Source organism: Corvus moneduloides, chromosome 26 (assembly GCF_009650955.1).
Source record: "Corvus moneduloides isolate bCorMon1 chromosome 26, bCorMon1.pri, whole genome shotgun sequence".
Taxonomy (NCBI): Eukaryota; Metazoa; Chordata; class Aves; order Passeriformes; family Corvidae; genus Corvus; species Corvus moneduloides.
The window spans coordinates 4,502,829-4,519,374 of record NC_045501.1 but is presented as its reverse complement, the minus strand read 5'-3'; the positions used below and the strand labels follow the sequence as shown (position 1 = coordinate 4,519,374).

Sequence of the window (16,546 nt, the reverse complement as noted above, 5' to 3'; positions counted from 1 at the left end):
ATGGAGTTAAACCCACCACTCCAAATAGCACATCCAGCCCCAGCAGCACATCACACGCCACATGTTGCAGAGTCCTGCCACAAATCTCCAGTTCTCATTTCCCAGGAAGATGTAATGAGCCTTCGGGCTTCCCAAATTAAGTTACATCAACCTTAAACAGGAACATATCAAGATACTCTAATCAGATAATTTTCTACCTGAACAACCTCAGGCAGGATAACATCAGGGCAGGCTCTGTCCAGACCCAAGAGAACATGAACTCCAACGGGCTGGGATCCAGCGCGGAGCCAGGAAACAACTTGAGCAGATGAACACGATAATCAGTGACTGCAGCACTGCAAACCTCCTATCATGGCACACTTCGTGTGGGCTCCAGAAATTACACATGGAGGGAGGAAGCAGTGTCTTTGCTCAAAGTTATATGGTGTTTCTTGCATGCCAAAAGGAGCAACTGAGGGAAAAGCACAGAAATGCTGGTCAGAAAGTTCTCAGACAGACACGGTACAGATCAGTCCTGCAGGAGAAACTGATAAACACGAGGAGGAGATAAGCTGTGTTCTGAGGTGGAACAGGAGGGAGGCAAGGAGATGGGTGAAGGAGATAGAATGGAGAGCAAAAGCAATCTTTGTAGATAACTCTGAACAAGCTCTGTGGGAAAGGGGGTTTGTCAAGACACAGGGAAGGAATAAGCACAAAAATCAGTGTGAGGTGACTCTGGGCAAGACCGGGCTCTGTGTATGGCTCCGGCTTGGGCCTGGCACACCACAGGGGAATAACAACTTGGGACGCAAAGGCCTAGAAAGGACCGAGTCCAACAGTGCAGGTGGAACAAGTGAACTGCTGTCCAGAGGAGCTCACTCGCTCCAGCCCCAGGGAATTCTGGCTGACAGACTGGGCAAGGCTGGGAAAATCAGCCCAAGATCAGAGAGAACACTGGGAGAGCTGAAGGGACATCAACAGCAAGGGGAAAAGTTGGGCAGAGGTGTCCAGCTGCACACAGAAGATACAGAAAGAGGAGAGAGGAGTCACCAAGGATGACCAGGAGGGTACTGCAGTTACAGAAATATGGGAAGTCAGCAGGAGGAGAAAGGAAGGTCAGGTGGGACAACACTTCTTGGAAGGACAGTGGGAGTCAATGCCTGAAACCCCGGAGTAGAGCAAGGAACATCCAAGGATGAGAAATGACACCGTGGCAGGTAAGTGGCTGCCCAAGGACATGGAACTGGTTTAATGCCATATTTTCACCCAATGAATACATTTTTCTGGAAATAAAGCTCTGGCTCAGACCAGCCCAACAGTCACACACAAAGTGTTCTCTGAAGTGTCACACATCTCAAGACTGGCAGGTCACATTGGGCAAGTGGCAGCCACAGGGCAGGTCACTGCCAACTTTTAAACCCAGAAGGGAAGGTCAGCAGCATTCCAGCAGCCAGGAAACGTGGGCTGCAAAATGCTTCAGCAGAACAGGAGAGAACTGATGAACAAATATTCCAGTGCTGTTCAAGGAGAAAATTTAAAGTCTGCTCAGAAAAATGCTCAGAAATTATTGGGGGCAGAATGGAAGATACCATCACCACCAAGAGTTAGAGCAAGAGCAGGCTTGTTATGCCCCAGTCCCAGTTCTGCTGCCGAGCCTGAGAAGCTGAGCACTGCAGGACCATCAGTGATGACAGGGTTGGGTCCTCTGGCTTATCACTAAGAACTATTTTATTTAAAAGGTCTTTCCAAGATATCCCCCTCCTCCTACCTCAGCTGGGCCCCGACAGGACAGTATCTGTTGTCCATCTAAACCACCACCCAAAGGAACCACTTGGGGTGTTGCTGCCACAGAGAACAACTAACTCAGAGACCAGAAAAACCTCATTCCTAGCTAAAGACAGAGGTTATCTCGGGAGCAGTTTAATGGCTTAGATTTGAAGAAAAAAGAAGTATTTTCAAACAAGTTAAGTCTATCTAATGGCCCTTTTTCACTCCCAAATACAGAACAGCCTCACAGCCAGGCTGTTCTTTCAGCACTTGAAAACACCTCAACTGAACACTTTTCCTCCTAGTCTAATACAGGAACATCACGTGACAGCAGCATCAGGAGCTGAGATCTCATCACATCTCACTAAAAAAGCCCTTAAAGGAACAGAAATCTTCTTTACAAGTTGTATTTTTGCTTCAGACACTTGGAAATGAGCATTTCCCACCAGGGGACACACAGCTCCCCTATTTCACACTTACAGGCAAAACTGTGTGCAGACATCTATTTCCTTCTCCCCCTCTCAGAATTCCTTCATTCCATAAAAAGATGCAATCATGATGCAGAGAGAGATGATGTAACTCCAAACACCTCGTGAGATCTGCATCTTTAAAGGAATTTGAGTAAGTATCACTAAGTTTAGGTAGTGTCAAAGCCTGCTCAGCCTGAAGAAATGCAAAGAGTCAAAGAAATGCAAGGGCTCGGTGAGTGTTAGATCAGTAAAGGCACCTGGAGAGGCAGATTTTTGAACAGAAGTCAATGCAAAGGACTCTTGACCAAAGGAGGCCATGAGACTCATTGGAAGTATGTGGAAGTATTAGCTAATATTTACTGTAAGAGTTTAGCAGATCTTAGGGTCAACCTTCAGCTAGTGAAACTCAGCAGGTGATGACAAATTACTCCACTTAAGATGATGCAGGTTACATAAGCCACCTCAAACATGTGGTAATCAAAAACCAGAACAGGATTCCACTTGACAGCATCCCAAACAGATGCGCTGCAACTCTGAGGAGCTTCAGGAGCCACAGCACTTCATCAGAATCTACGAAGTAATTGCAGAGTAAGGATGAAAGCCAAAAGGCTGCTGAGGAATTCCTAAATTACCGGCTGACTTTTGTAGATCTACTTTGCGTAAACAGCAGGAAAAAATACTTTTAAAAATGCAAGAAAGGGCATTTCCTATTGAGTTAATTCCCCGTAGTTCTGGTTACTTCACTGATTCTGTCAGTTTTTGTTTCACACCTGATGCCATGTGCCATGGATGTCCCTCCCCAACTTGCTGCTCCCTACCCCCAATTAAATGTTGTTACCTGTGCTCTGACAGGGACCAGAGGCAGCTGGAAGCAGAACCAGTAGGTCTGGGGCACGGCATCAGCAGCTTCAAAGTTTACAAGTACAAGGCACCCTGGAAGACTGATCTCATTCATAAATCTGAGCTTGTATATTATTCAACACCCAGGTGCTAAAATTATTAAACACTCCTCCACCCAGCTGCTATAAAAAGACTCCTGTAAAACTTCCCTCTAAGGAGGCTTTCATCAGGCAGGGAGGGCAGATGTGCTAAGGAAGGTCCAGTGAAACCAGATGAACTCAGCACATACGGAGGCAAAACAAACTCCAGGCTGGAACATCACCTCATTCAAAGCCTGGCTCATGGGAATTCCAGTCAGGAATCCCAGAGCACACCTGCAGCAGCTCCAGGTGTCCATGGGCTGAACAGTCCCTGTGGAGTCGGGAAGTTGGCCTGGATCCTCCCTTTGCTACTCGTCTGGTTGGGATTTGCTTTTTAAGTGAGATTGATGGCCTTTTCCATGTCTGAAGATCAGGCTGGCCCCTGGCCAAGCTTGTAAGTCAAATTTTGATGGACTAAGGGAAATTTTCATTCCATTCATTCCAAACTGTGACACGAGACAGCTTCTGCAGGCTGAGCAACTCTGAGGAAGCCAAGAAGGGCTGATGAGACTCAACTGCTGCTGGCCTGAGCAGAGCAAGGAGTGTCCTGCAGCACCCAGAGGCAGGTGCCCCTCTCCAGGGAGAAAGCAGCCTCTTCCGAGCAGCTCTTTAATCCAACACCACATGAACAATTCAAATATTCATAACTATTTAGAATGAGGAAATTAAAATGGCTTAAAGGCATGAAAAGCTTGTTTATGAAGCATGAATATTTCATTAGCAAAAGCACAAATGAAACCAAGCATTCACATAATATTTCCTCTGCTGGGATCAAATACAGTTTATTACCTCATGGGAAGCCAAACCTCTCCCACCGCAACTTCAACCCCAAATATGAATGTTTAAGATGGTGCTCAAAAGATAAGGAACTCAGTGTAAAAACATCAGTGTAATACAGACAGCACCCTTCACTCCAAAACTGCAACTGAGGTTCATCAAGGGAAGAGCAGAAAGAGTGTGGTACAGAGCAAGAGTCAAATGGGACCCACATCCCTGCTAAGAATTGTTCCTAATGGATTACAGGGACACCGATTTCCTGAAGTAGGGACAAATTAAAGCATTTGCTCAGCCCCAGAACTTGTGCTTGCTTTTCCAGACCTGAAAAAGGAAAGGAAAACAACCCAGTCTGCAGACGCCTTTTTCTAGGACTCCAGCCTGCACAGCAAACACATCCCTAGCACCAAATACTTTCAGCACATTCTCAGGAGAACCAGATTTTCAGTGTAGATTCTTGATGCCAAAAATATTAATAATCATAGCAAATATTATTTATGTTTCAAAGGTACCTGAAATAAATACAGATCTAGAACTGTTGCCTTAATCTGAAAATGCTGGGGTTTGTGAGATAGTTGAGAAACAGTAGAAGAACCACTTTTGTGTGTTTTTAAGTGAACACAGAACTGATTTTTATGAAATGCTGCTTTAGGAGGCCAGAAATCACCATGTGTACAGGGAGACAACTGCAAGGACTATTAACCCACAGTTCTTTGCACCACATCCTCAGGCTCAGGATGACCAGGAACCATCTGAGCAGCAAGTACAGCCTTCCACGGTGGGTTTCATGCTGGAAGTAGTTAAAAGAAGAGGAAAATAAACACAAATTCATTTTACAATCATTACACATCACCAGGTGCTCTCACTGTGTTCCTTTCATACATCCTTGAATTCTTTAATAAAGTTGACACATATCTATTGTGTTCCCAGGGGGGATTTGCACAATCTTATGAAGAATGAGCAACTCACTAGAAATCAGTAGAGGATGAGTCAGGTAGCACCTGCTCACGACACAGATGTGGGAACACAAACACCACGAGCTCACATCAGACTACCCCAAGTGCTACCCTGATGCTGCCCTGTGTAATTGTCTGCTTTTCCCTGCATTTCCATGTGGTTTCCCGCTCCTAGTGGTTCAGGGGTGCTGGGTTGGCCCACAGTTGGGCCCCCACATGATCCTGTTGCCCGCCAGAGAACACACCTGAGACCCTGTGAGGAGTAACTGCTCTGAAGTGACTCCCAAAGGCATCACTAAGGCTGCACAACAGATAATTCAAGAACTCCAGCTCCCTTTTTGCATTCCACAGATCCCATTTTTAATGCTCTGAGGTTTGATCTGTTTGTCAAGACAAATTCAAGTTGTACAGAACAGTGAGTAGTCTTTGCAGTGTAATACAAGAAATCACTTGATAAACCAGAGTATTTCATACTTGTGAAAAATAAGCTTTTTGTCCTCTTCCTTATGAGGAAGTAAATTAAAAATAGTAACTTTTACTACTTGAAATTTTCACTATGACATGAAGAAAATGAGGTGATGCAGTTTCCTGCTTGTCTTACTCAACAGTTTCGTCTACACCACAATTTCTGCAAAAGCTGAGCAGCTCTGGCCAGACCTACACTCCCTTTCCACAAGCACCATCTCGCTCCACCTGCTGTGGAATAGTCACGGTCGTATTAACTCAAAACCAGTGAAATAAAGAGTTTTACCAAGTCCAGAGCATTTTCCCATCACTTACAGCAGGTAACACTTCTCTACAGATAAATACCTGCCTGTCAGTGGCAGGACCTGAGAGCTGCTGGACACAAAGAGATTCCCTGTTTTAAGGAGTTTTTCAATTAATCTGACGTCCTGTAATTGGAATTGCCAGTTACTCCTGCGGCAGTACAGAAATGAGCAGGCACTCACTGAAGGAATGATGGGCAATTGCTGACACACAAACCACTCAAATATGGCTGTTTTAATAATTCTGATTCATGAGTGTTCCAGAAACAATTGTCTGTTACCATTTCGGAGATTACTATAAAGAAACAAAGCTACTGAGTCCACACAGACTGTTCCCATAGCCCTGCTTTTATTTTAACTATTCTGATGACTAAGAATCACAACCAGACCCTGGGATGAAGCGTGCTCAGGACCAAGGAATTCAAGGACAGGATGACTTTTATTTACAATAAAGTGTAACACGCAGTGACTGCTGAGCGTCCAATGAAACATTCATTAAGTAGCTGTAAGACACAGCCATGAAAAGATACTGACACCGTGATATCCCTGCTGAATCACCACTCAAACCTACAAATAACTGGGCATGAGTGCAGGGGCTGGGAGACGAGGTAGTAAATTCACATAGCATCCACCCACCCACCCAGGCACACTCATCCAGCCCATGTCAACACCACTAAATTCAAGTACTACACTAATGAAAAGTGCAGCTTCACCATTCCTCTTTTTCCCATTAGAGACATCCTTGGGGAAATATCCTTGCATGCACCGAAACTGGTATGATTTCAATTCCACCCACATCTGGGCTCAGTTGGGAACTAAATCCAGCACAGCCCGTCTTGGGTCAGCCAGTGACCCTGAACAAAAATAGCTCTGGCAGAAAGCTGGATTTATGGAATAGGGTGGAGCCCATCCAAGTGTAAACTGAACAAACCCACCACAGGGACTCAACGATGGAGGAGCAGCAACTCCTTCCCTCTGCTAAGCACAAAGGAGACTCTGCCATCTCCACAAGTGATGTAACCAACCCTTGAGCAGGTCGTGAGTTGGGTCTCACACAGTTTCCTACATGTCAGCACCAAGAGTCAACTGCCCTCTCCAGAGCAGTGAAATGTGAGCAGCAGGTGTTGCCTGAGTGTTGTAGAACACCAGCAGTGGGGCCAGGGCAGCAGCCCAGGGCCACCACACAGCGCCCAACACTCAGCAGAGCTCAGCAACTTTACTGAAAGGCCACACTTTTGGGAAATTCAGATCAGCTTTCCCAAATGTCCCAGTACAGACAGGCCTAGAGGCAGGGCTGACAGCAGCAAGCTTAGAAAAATTAACAGTATCAATTAGCTTCTGACAAAAGCTTGTTCTGCCCACAGCACAGACACCAGATGACTTTGAAACAGGCAGAGCTCATGGCTGGGTGAGAAGAACTCAAGTCTGAACCATTGTCAGAGGATAAGCCTGGCTTTGGGTAGGTTTGAGTGTCAGCGACCAAGGCACTGCAGTTAAACAGGGCCTCCAAGGTCTATCAGACACAGCAGGGATATCCTGACAACACCCTCAGGCACCAGCAGCAGCAGCACAGAGAAAATAATAAATGAAGCTGCACATTTATTGTAAGGATCCAGGACTGCTGGCTTGTTCTTCTCATCCTTTCATACCAAATTAGCAAAGTCTGTCCCTGCAAGGCACCTCTCAATGGATTCCTAAAGGCAACCAACGCGCCACATTGATTTTTAAGCCATCAATCCATTTCCAGTACTTCATTTAGATCTCTAGTACACATTAACCAAAGAATAAAACCCCAAGAACAAACTGTGACACGTAAGTTTCCTGCTAATTACAAAGATGCTGCGTGCAAGCCCTTTCTAATACAATTACAATGTCATGGAGTGTACAAGTGAGAAACAAATTTAAACTTTTAAAGGCACTGCAAAATTCATTTCAATCTGTCATCATGTTCAAAGCTCAACTGTTCTCATTATGACTTTCTTATATTCAAACACAAATGCGCTCTCTGCCCAAACAGAAATGCAAAATATAAAAGAAAAACAGCATGAAGTATGCTGGTTGTTATTATACCCCACAGGATCTGAGCCCTAACCCTGCAGCACCTCAGGACACAGGTACACCCTGTAGCTGTGTAGCACAATAATTCCCAAGCACCCAGTGGCTGAAGCAGCCAGATCTCAAAATCTACAGATTTCACCCAGAGGAGGCATCACAATTGTCTGAAAAAGCTTAATTTTCTTCTTCCTCAATAGTTTCAAGCCTACTGAGGGAGCCTAGCCCACCTCCCATCTATTGCCAGAGCCACTCTCAGGTGCATCCAGGGGCCTGACAGGTGACTGATTCCAACACTCTCCAGAACACAAGTGGCAGGAGAGGAACAGGCAGGAAAGCCTGAGCAGAATGGGGGTGGGACACAGCCAACAAGTCAAATTTTTATCCCAAAGGCTTCCCTTTGGCAATTATCAAATCCTTGCACAAGCAAGGGCGTAAGAGTTTATCAGGAGGAGCTCCCATCAATGTTTTATAATGGAAAGTGAAAAGCAGCCGCAGACTTAGGGTCCCCTGGCCATCCTCTATCAGTGCTGCCCAGGATTTAGTTGTGTTTGAGAGGGAACAGGCAGGAAAATTTGGATCTTCCCAGCACCCACCACGTCTACAAGGGAAATAAAACCATAAAGATCACAAAATGTTAACACAGCAAGTCCACACCAGCAAGCGGCTGCAATGCCCCCTCGGGATGGAGCAACCTTGGACTTGGTGACTTTTATTGCTCCTTTTTTTTTTTTCCAAAGCAACTTTGCAGAATGTCAGCATAGGCGAGAAACCTGGGAGAGGGGAGTGGGACAGGCTGCCCAGAGCAGCTGTGGCTGTCCCAGCCCTGGAAGTGTCCCAGGCCAGGCTGGACAGGGCTTGGAGCAACCTGGGATAGTGGAAGGTGTCCCTGCCCATGACAGGGAGTGGCACTGGGCTTTAAGGTCCCTTCCCAACCCAAACCACCCTGTGTTTCTGTGATATAGGGTAAGATCAACAACACACTGTTTAAAAGTAAAGTCTGTAAGGTCTCTTCCCTCCTAAACCATTCCGTGATCCCATGAGGGAGGTGGGCACTGAGGCAGGTGAGTCCGGAGGGAGGCGTTCCAGATGGGGGACTGAGACCCCCGCAGCCCCCAGGGCTTGGTGCACTCTGAGCACCCTCATCCTCACCCGGCTCTTCCATTTCATAGAAAAATCCACACTTTTGTGCGGGTTTGCTCAGTCAGGGAGCGGCAGAGGCGGGGAAGGCTCAGGGAGAGTTTCGGCTCCCTCACCCCCCTGTGTGTGAGGGGAAGACTCGCCGAGCCCCGGGGCAGGGGGGCCGCGCCGCCCGCTCCTCACTCACCGCAACCGGAGGTTCGCCATGAACTCGGGCATGGTGACGGCGTCCATCAGCACGAAGTCGGCTTTGCCGAACTCCAAACTCTCCTGCTCCGCCATGGCGGCCACTGGGACGGCCGAGACCGGGATGGGGGCCGGGCCAGGAGCGGGATCAGGACAGCACCGGGACGGGACCGGGAGCGAGATCGGCTCCCGCCGGTCCCCGGGCGGGGGGTGGGGGTGTCACCTGCGGCGGGGCGGGGCCGGGGCCGTGAGGCGGCTCCGCGCAGCGCCCCCTGGCGGCCGCAGCGGGCACGGCGCCCCCCGGCCGGGCCGGGGCGGGAGCGCCCCCTGGCGGCGGGAGCCGCGCGCTGCAGGCGGGGATGGCGGCACGGCTGGGGCGGGGATCCCGGGGAAAGCGGGATCGGGAGCTCCGGGATGGGGCATTTGTGCTTTGGGGCACGGGCTGTGCTGCCTGGGGTGTGGCCTGCACCCAGAGGAACTCCCCCTCACACCACAAATATAGGGTGCTTTCTAGCCCCCGCCAGGACAGGGGGGAGAAAGCAGATCCTGAACCCAAGGGAAACCCCACCCCATGACCCCACCCGGCAGGGTCAGTCCTGCTCCCACCCCCTGGGTGCCCCCGCAGACCCTGCTCACTCCGGCGTTTACTGACACCCCAGAACCCTCCCCAATTAATGCAGAATAAACCACACAAAAACTCCCCTTGCAACACCCGAGCTTCCCAGAACCAGCCTTGGGCCCCTTACATTGCTCTGCACACGGGAAGACCCCCAGGATGGGGGGCTGCAGGGTGCTCCGGGCAGGGAAGGATGTGATTCAGAGGGGAATAATTCCTTCATGGGGTGTATCTGGACCCAGGGGAGTCCCCTCTCCAACACAGCGTGCAAAAGGGTCACATCCTGCACCTGGGGAGAGATCCCCTCACCACAGCACAGGGTGCTAAGGGGCCGCTTTCTGCACCTGAGAAGACCCCCAGGATGAGGGGCTGCAGGGTGCTGTCCCTCCCTGGAGGATACACTCCTTCCTGGGGTGTATCCTGCACCCAGGGGAGCCCCCCACCCACCCAGCACAGGGTGCTAAGGGGTCACATTCTTTATCTGGAGAGGCTCAATCGCCCTCTCCACCTCAGGGACAGACCCTGCACTGGGACGTGCTACAGGGCCACATCCTGCACCCTATGGAATCTCCATCCCAGAACAGGGCTGGATCCTGCACTCAGGGGACACCTTCTCCTTTCCCTCCCTCCAGGACAGATCCTGCATCCCAGGATCCCCCACCCCTCCCCACAAGGTCCTGCAAGGACACCCAATCCCACCCCATATCCCACAGGAAAAGATGCTGCACCCCAGGGACCCCCCCAAAAACACCCTGTGGGGTGGGGGGCTGCACCCGAGAGATCCCCCCCTCAAAAACTCATCCCCCTGAGGATGGGGCCACATCTGGAACACACTGAGCCCCTTTTGCTGTACCCCAATGCCACAAACACCACAGAACAGGGTTCTGCACTGAGACCCCCACCAGGACAGGGGGGAGAAAGCAGATGCTGCACCCAGGGTAACGCCCACCCCAGGGCCTCACCCGGCAGGGTCAGGCCCTGCCCTGGCACCCCTGGGTGCCCCCCAGACCCTGCTCATTCTGGTGCTTAGTGAAACCCTGGAACCCCCTCAAATTAATGCAGAATAAACCACACAAAATCCCCCCAGATCCAGCACCACGGACTAATTACATTAATGATACTAATGAAGGCAATGGGGCAGGGGGGGACCTGGGAGCTGATGCAGCCTCACCGAATAGGATTTTGGGAAAAAATGGCTGGTTTGAGTGTAGGAGACAGGGTGCAGGTGTGAGGTGGTGTGGCCATCCCTGTCAGTGTCTCCATCCTTGTCTCCATCCTTGTTTGCATCTCCATCCCCATCCCCGCAGCTGGGTGGGCCCCCTCCCCTCCCAGCTGAAAGCAATGATCCCCCCTGGTTATAGGCAGCAGATCCCGGCTTCCTCTCTGCTCCTGGGGGAGGACGAGACTGGAGGAGCTCTTAGAGGTGAGATTGGGGGGGGTGGGGGAAGGGGGGAAAAAAAAGAGCTTATTTGTGCTTTGTTTTTCTAGTATGTTTAGCTTTGTGGAGGGGGTGTCTTCTGGCCTTGCTTATGCAGTACGCTGGATGGCTTTGGTGCTGTAGGTGCCTAATTTGCCTGATGCTAATTAGCGCTCTGGGAAGGACAGGGTGAGGTGGCAGAGGGGGGTAAGGGCAGCAGCATCTTTAGCCCCTGCTTGGCTCTCTCTCGGCAGAGGTTTTGTAGCCACGGGAAGGGTGTGTGGGCAGCAGCCATGGAGCCAGGACCTCTCGCCCTCCCTGAGCCCCCGAGGCCGAAGGCAGCAGATGGATGTGCCTGGCAGAGCCTCCACTGCCTCCGTCTCCACAGGCAGAAGAAGAAAGTGGCTTATTCCGCCCGCATCTACAAGCTCCTAAACCGGGTAAGTCCCGGCTGAGCTGGGGTGCAGCCTCCTGCTTCCCGAGCTCCGCCTGCTCATCCGTGTATCCCAGGCTGGATGATGGGTGGAGGCTGAGCAGGGCTGCCCAGGGCAGTGGTGTCACCATCCCTGGAGGGGTTTAAAGGATTTGTGGATGTGGTGGGTTAATGGATGCCTTAGCAGTGCTGGGGGAGTGGTTGGATTTAATCTTTATGGGCTTTTCCAACCTGAATGATTCCATGATCCCAAACTGAAGCTGTGGTGGCTGGGGCTGGGCAGTGCCAGCTGTGCTGCCCTATAATGGCTGTGCTGATGCAGTTGGTTGCTCTCCCCACAGACATGTTCCACTGGAGATTCCTGCCTGGTGGCTTCTGTGCTGGCCTGGCTGGGCAGTCCCCAGCTCCTCAGAGATGTGGCCCTGGAGGCCTCCCGGCTGTCCCGCTGTGGCAGGAGGAGCCACCTTGGCCACCGTGAGGTCCTGCTGGCCACAAAACTGGTGCTGCTGCGTGAGCTCTACAAGCCTCCTCCAGGATGCTGAGGCAGGATGGGACAGTCTTTGTAGTATTTTAATATGGTTTTAGTAAATAAAGTGGTTTTTGGCATTGCTTGGCAGAGCCTCCTCCCTGGGCTAGTGCTGCCAGCACTGGGAACAGCAGTTCTGGGTACCTGTGCCCCCAGGGAGGGGGGCAGGAGGGGGGGTGCTCACACACACCCGCCTCAAGAAACACTCCCAGGGCAGCCTTGCCAGCAGGGAAATGGTCCCCAGAGGTCCAAAGGGTCCTGCTGGGCCAGGAAAGGCTCTTGGCTCTGTCAGCTGCTCAACAGCCCCCCCAGGGCAGCCTGGGCTGCATCTTTGCACCCTATTTGGCCAGGAAAAGCAAAAGGGGGAAAGGTGGGTGTTATTCTGAGCCCTGGGGGAATTCCAGGCTTGGAGGCAGCAGCATTCCCTGGTGCTGCTGTGCCAGGTGCTGGCACAGAGTGACCTGTTTCCAGGCTCTCCATGGAGCCCCTCCACGTACCAGTCCCAGGGATGGCTCCAGGTTCTCCAGCTTCCTGCCTGCAGCTCCAAATCCTGCCGTGGTGATGGACAGTGCCCAGCTACCTACCTTCCCAGGGCGGGTTCTCAGTCCCAGTGAAGTGCCAGCAGCTCCTGGCAGCACTGGGACACCCTCCCTGGGCCAGCCTTTCCAGCTGCTGAGCTTGCACTCCCAGGGGGCTGGAAAAGGGATGTATGCTTCCATAAGGGTTGCACCTTGTAATGCTGGCATGAGCTGAAGGCTGTGAAGGTCCCTTCAGAGGGAGGTGGTGACAGGTCTGCCCACCCTAGAGGCTGCCTCACCTGCTGGGCACTGCTGGGATTTGGGGGGACTTGCTGGACTGTGTGGTGGCAGATGTGGGACAGTGATGCTCCTGTGGCACCACATGGGTACTGTGGTTGTCACTGGTGGGAAGCAGCTCCTGGCTATAGCTGCTGCTGGCTCTGGCTGTGTCCCCAAGCTGCTCCTGTTTGCTCTCTCCCCTCTCCTGGGTGTATCCAGGACTTGTGCAGTGCTTGGACTGTCACCTACCAGTGTCCTTTGGCTGTTTCCCTGTCAAATATCGGGATAATAGATGCTCTCAAGGAGCATATCCTGACCAACTCCTGAGAGCTGAGTTTTGATGTCCTTGCTGCCTGCACTGCCCTGTTGTCACATCCCTGCTGAGGAGTTTCAGCTCAGTGCAGTCCCTGTTCTGGCAGCCTGACTCTTTGGGTTGATTAGGATTGGCTCAAATCTATGGACTTGAGGCCAGATCCCATAGGAAAGCCCTAGCCTTTGTAGAAATAAGAGCTGCAGCTGAACCTGAGGACACAGCCAGGCTCCCACACAGCCCTGCCAAGGCTGATTTTACCTCCAGCACTCCTGGCTGGGGTCTAGTCAACCTGCCCCAAAAGCTCAGGGAGGGGAAGGGGGAAGGGTTCCATGCCCTCTGATACATCCGGTTTGGAGCTTCATCATCCTGTCAGTGTTTTCCCTTGTGTTACAGCAAGGGAAAAACCAAGAAGAGCATTCACTCAGTTTTTCTTGTCCCTGCAGCCAGCCTGGAGCAGTTGCTGTCTTTCTTCTCTGCTCTCTGTGTATTTGGAGCCCCTGCTGCTGCTGGGAGGGTGACATGTGGGGCTGCTCTTGTGCAATGTGGCTGCCTGACTTCTTAGCCCCTGCAGTAATTGTGTGGGAGATGACGCCCTGGAAGCGAGCCTGGAGCCATCCCCAGCTCTCAGGGGAAGCAGCTGGAGTGGAGGAGATGCTGGAGAGATCACATGGGGAGGTTCCTGGCCAGGGCAGGAGATTTGATGTTGTCAATGGACCTTTTCCTACCTGAAAACTTGTAGCTCAACCGCGCTCTAGAGAGACAAAATATCGGCTGGCACAGGGTGCCCAGAGAAGCTGTGGCTGCCCCATCGCCGGCACTGTCCCAGGCCAGGTTGGACGGGGCTTGGAGCAACCTGGGATAGTGGAAGGTGTCCCTGCCCATGGCAGGGGGTGGCACTGGGTGGTCCTTAAAGGCCCTTCCAGCCCAAACCATGCTGGGATTCTGTGGTGTCTCAGGTGCATCTCTGCATCTGGTGCTTGACCTTACTTAGCCTCACCATTGACTCAGTGGATTCTCAGCTCTCTGGGATCTACTCTTCAGTATCTTTATTTGGTCTTTTTTCCTGTTTATCTTGTCCTGCCTTCCCCACACAACCCCTGCCTCTGTCCTGCATTTTGTCCTTATAGGTCCTACTGATTTTGGACTTGAGAGACCTTGTGTAAGAGATACCCTGTTCCCAGGGCAGTGGGGATCCCATCCTTGGGAGGATTTGAAAGCCCTGTGGATGTGGCACTTGGGCACATGGGCCAGTGGTGGCCTTGGCAGTGCCACAGGGAACAGTTGGACTCTATGATCTCAAAGGGCTTTTGCAATCTAAATGTTACCAAATAGGGATCTGAAGCACAAGATGAATCAAGTGACTTCTCAAAATATTTTCTAGAGTCCAGTCCTTCTTTGGGGGAAGAGGGAAATGTGCTCCACTGCCCCTGTGGCAGCAGGAATTCCGTATGAATGGGCAGCCCCTGGCACACCCAGGGATGGGCAGGGGCCCCTGTGCCAAGACCCCCATAAAAAGTCTGTATTTATTGTTTCTTTTGCATTTGCACTCTCTGTTTGTGATTTCAGCCTCTTCCTCCAGCCTATGGGAAACACCTGGATGCAAATCCTGGATTAAAAAACTGAAAGTGATGATTTATTCCCGTAGGGGAAGTGCCTGTTGAGGCTGCACACACCTTGTGGATACCCTTCAATGAATTGCTTTTCTGTCACCCCAAAAGGCAGCTTTGGCAGAAGCAGGAGGATGAACTCACAAGTAGCTGAGCCTGAAAGGGCTTTTCAGGACAATTTTTTTGTTGTTGTTCCTTTCTGCTGTTATCTTTTTTAGCTCTGTTGGTAATAGAAGACAGAAGCCCAGACAGGCTGAGGAAGTGGAAGGGTTAAACATAAACATGGTGCTTTTGTCAGTCTGTGGATCCAGAATCAACCAACGAAGACTTCTGTCCTTTTGGAGCCCTGAAGGAGGAGCAGGGCTCTCACAGTTTGCTGTTCTCAAGGGTGGACTTGTGCCATTCCTGTTGCCTGTGTTCAGGATGGTGTTGGCCTTTCCAAAAGCCAGGTCTGAACCCAAACCAAATCTCTCATCTGCAGGACACAGCTGTGGGATTTACAGCTCTGGCTGGAGACTTTGTAGTACATGATCCTAAAAGCTTTTGGAAAACAAGGAGTGGAGCTGCTTTGTGCTCCAGCAAAATGGGGAAAAGCCCATTAAAAGCTGCTGCTTTTTGTCCCAAGTGTGAGGAGGGATGAGCTTGTGTCCTCTTTCTGGGGTGCTGCCAGTGGTGAACTGAAAATGGGCTGTGGAGCACATCCCTGTGCCCGGGCAGGACTCCTGGGAGGGTTTGCTTTTAGGTATTGGATTGAGTTTTACCTGATCCCAAAAAACAGGGGGACAGGGTTGGGGCTGGGCTTGCTCTGGGACCCAGAGCATGTCAGCATGGGAGGTGTGTGCTGGCCCTGTGCCAGCGCCAGGTATGGCACAGAGCCATGGCAGGGCCAAAAGGTCACTGGGGACAGCAGAAGGGACATGGCTGATGTCCAGGCAAAAGAAACCAGAGCCTGGCCCAGCCAGGGCAGCTCGTCCCCATCGCTGTGGTGCCCAGATGTGGGGCTTTGGGGGGTCCAGCATCTCCCCCACCCCTGATTGCTGAAACCCCCCCAGCCCAGGTTCAGGTGCCTGTGGGAGTGAGCGTGGCCCTGCAGCTCTGCCCAGCACTCAGGGCTGGGCACTCAGTGCAGCTCTGTGCCAGGGTGTGCCCGAGTTCAGGCAGGACATCAGCCACTGGGGTCACCCAACTGGGCCTGGACACCTCAAAACCACAGCTCTGCATCACACACGAGGCTTGCACAACTTCTCTGGGATGTAGCTTCTGCCTGGGATAGAAGGATGGAAATGAGGACAAAACACAAACACAGGGATTTCTCTGAAAAATGCTCTGAGGGCTGGAGCTCCTGTGCTCTGGAGACAGGCTGGGAGAGCTGAGGGTGTTCAGCCTGCCTGGAGCAGCTGTGGCTGCTCCTGGATCCCTGGCAGTGTCCCAGGCCAGGCTGGACAGGGCTTGGAGCAGCCTGGGACAGTGGGAGGTGTCCCTGCCATGGCAGGGGGTGGCACTGGATGGGCATTAAGGTCTCTTCCAACCCAAACCATTCTGGGATTTTAGCAGGTTGTTCTCTGATGCTTAAACTGCCTGGTCTCTCTTTAAAAACATGAGTTTTGCTTTTGGTCATTTATATTGATTCTTCGTTTCTTCTTTCTTAGCTTCCTGTGGTATTTCTTCTATTTCATGAGGCAGGGCCTCTTCCTCCTTTCCACAATTCCCCTGCTGGTAAATGGCTCAGTGGGCTGCCCCAGCAGGAACCGTTTGTGAGGGAGTAA

At 51.4% G+C, this 16,546-nt stretch overlaps 1 protein-coding gene across 1 annotated transcript in view; it reads right to left on the bottom strand.

Moving 5' to 3' along the window:
• The window catches only part of MYO1D (myosin ID), a 155,589-nt gene extending 146,309 nt beyond the window's left edge, over positions 1–9,280 (bottom strand). The window contains exon 1 of the mRNA XM_032134297.1: positions 9,073–9,280. Coding sequence (XP_031990188.1) covers positions 9,073–9,167 — 95 coding nt within the window. The 5' untranslated portion in view covers positions 9,168–9,280. The remainder of the gene's footprint in view (positions 1–9,072) is intronic.
• Positions 9,281–16,546: the final 7,266 nt, after the last annotated feature.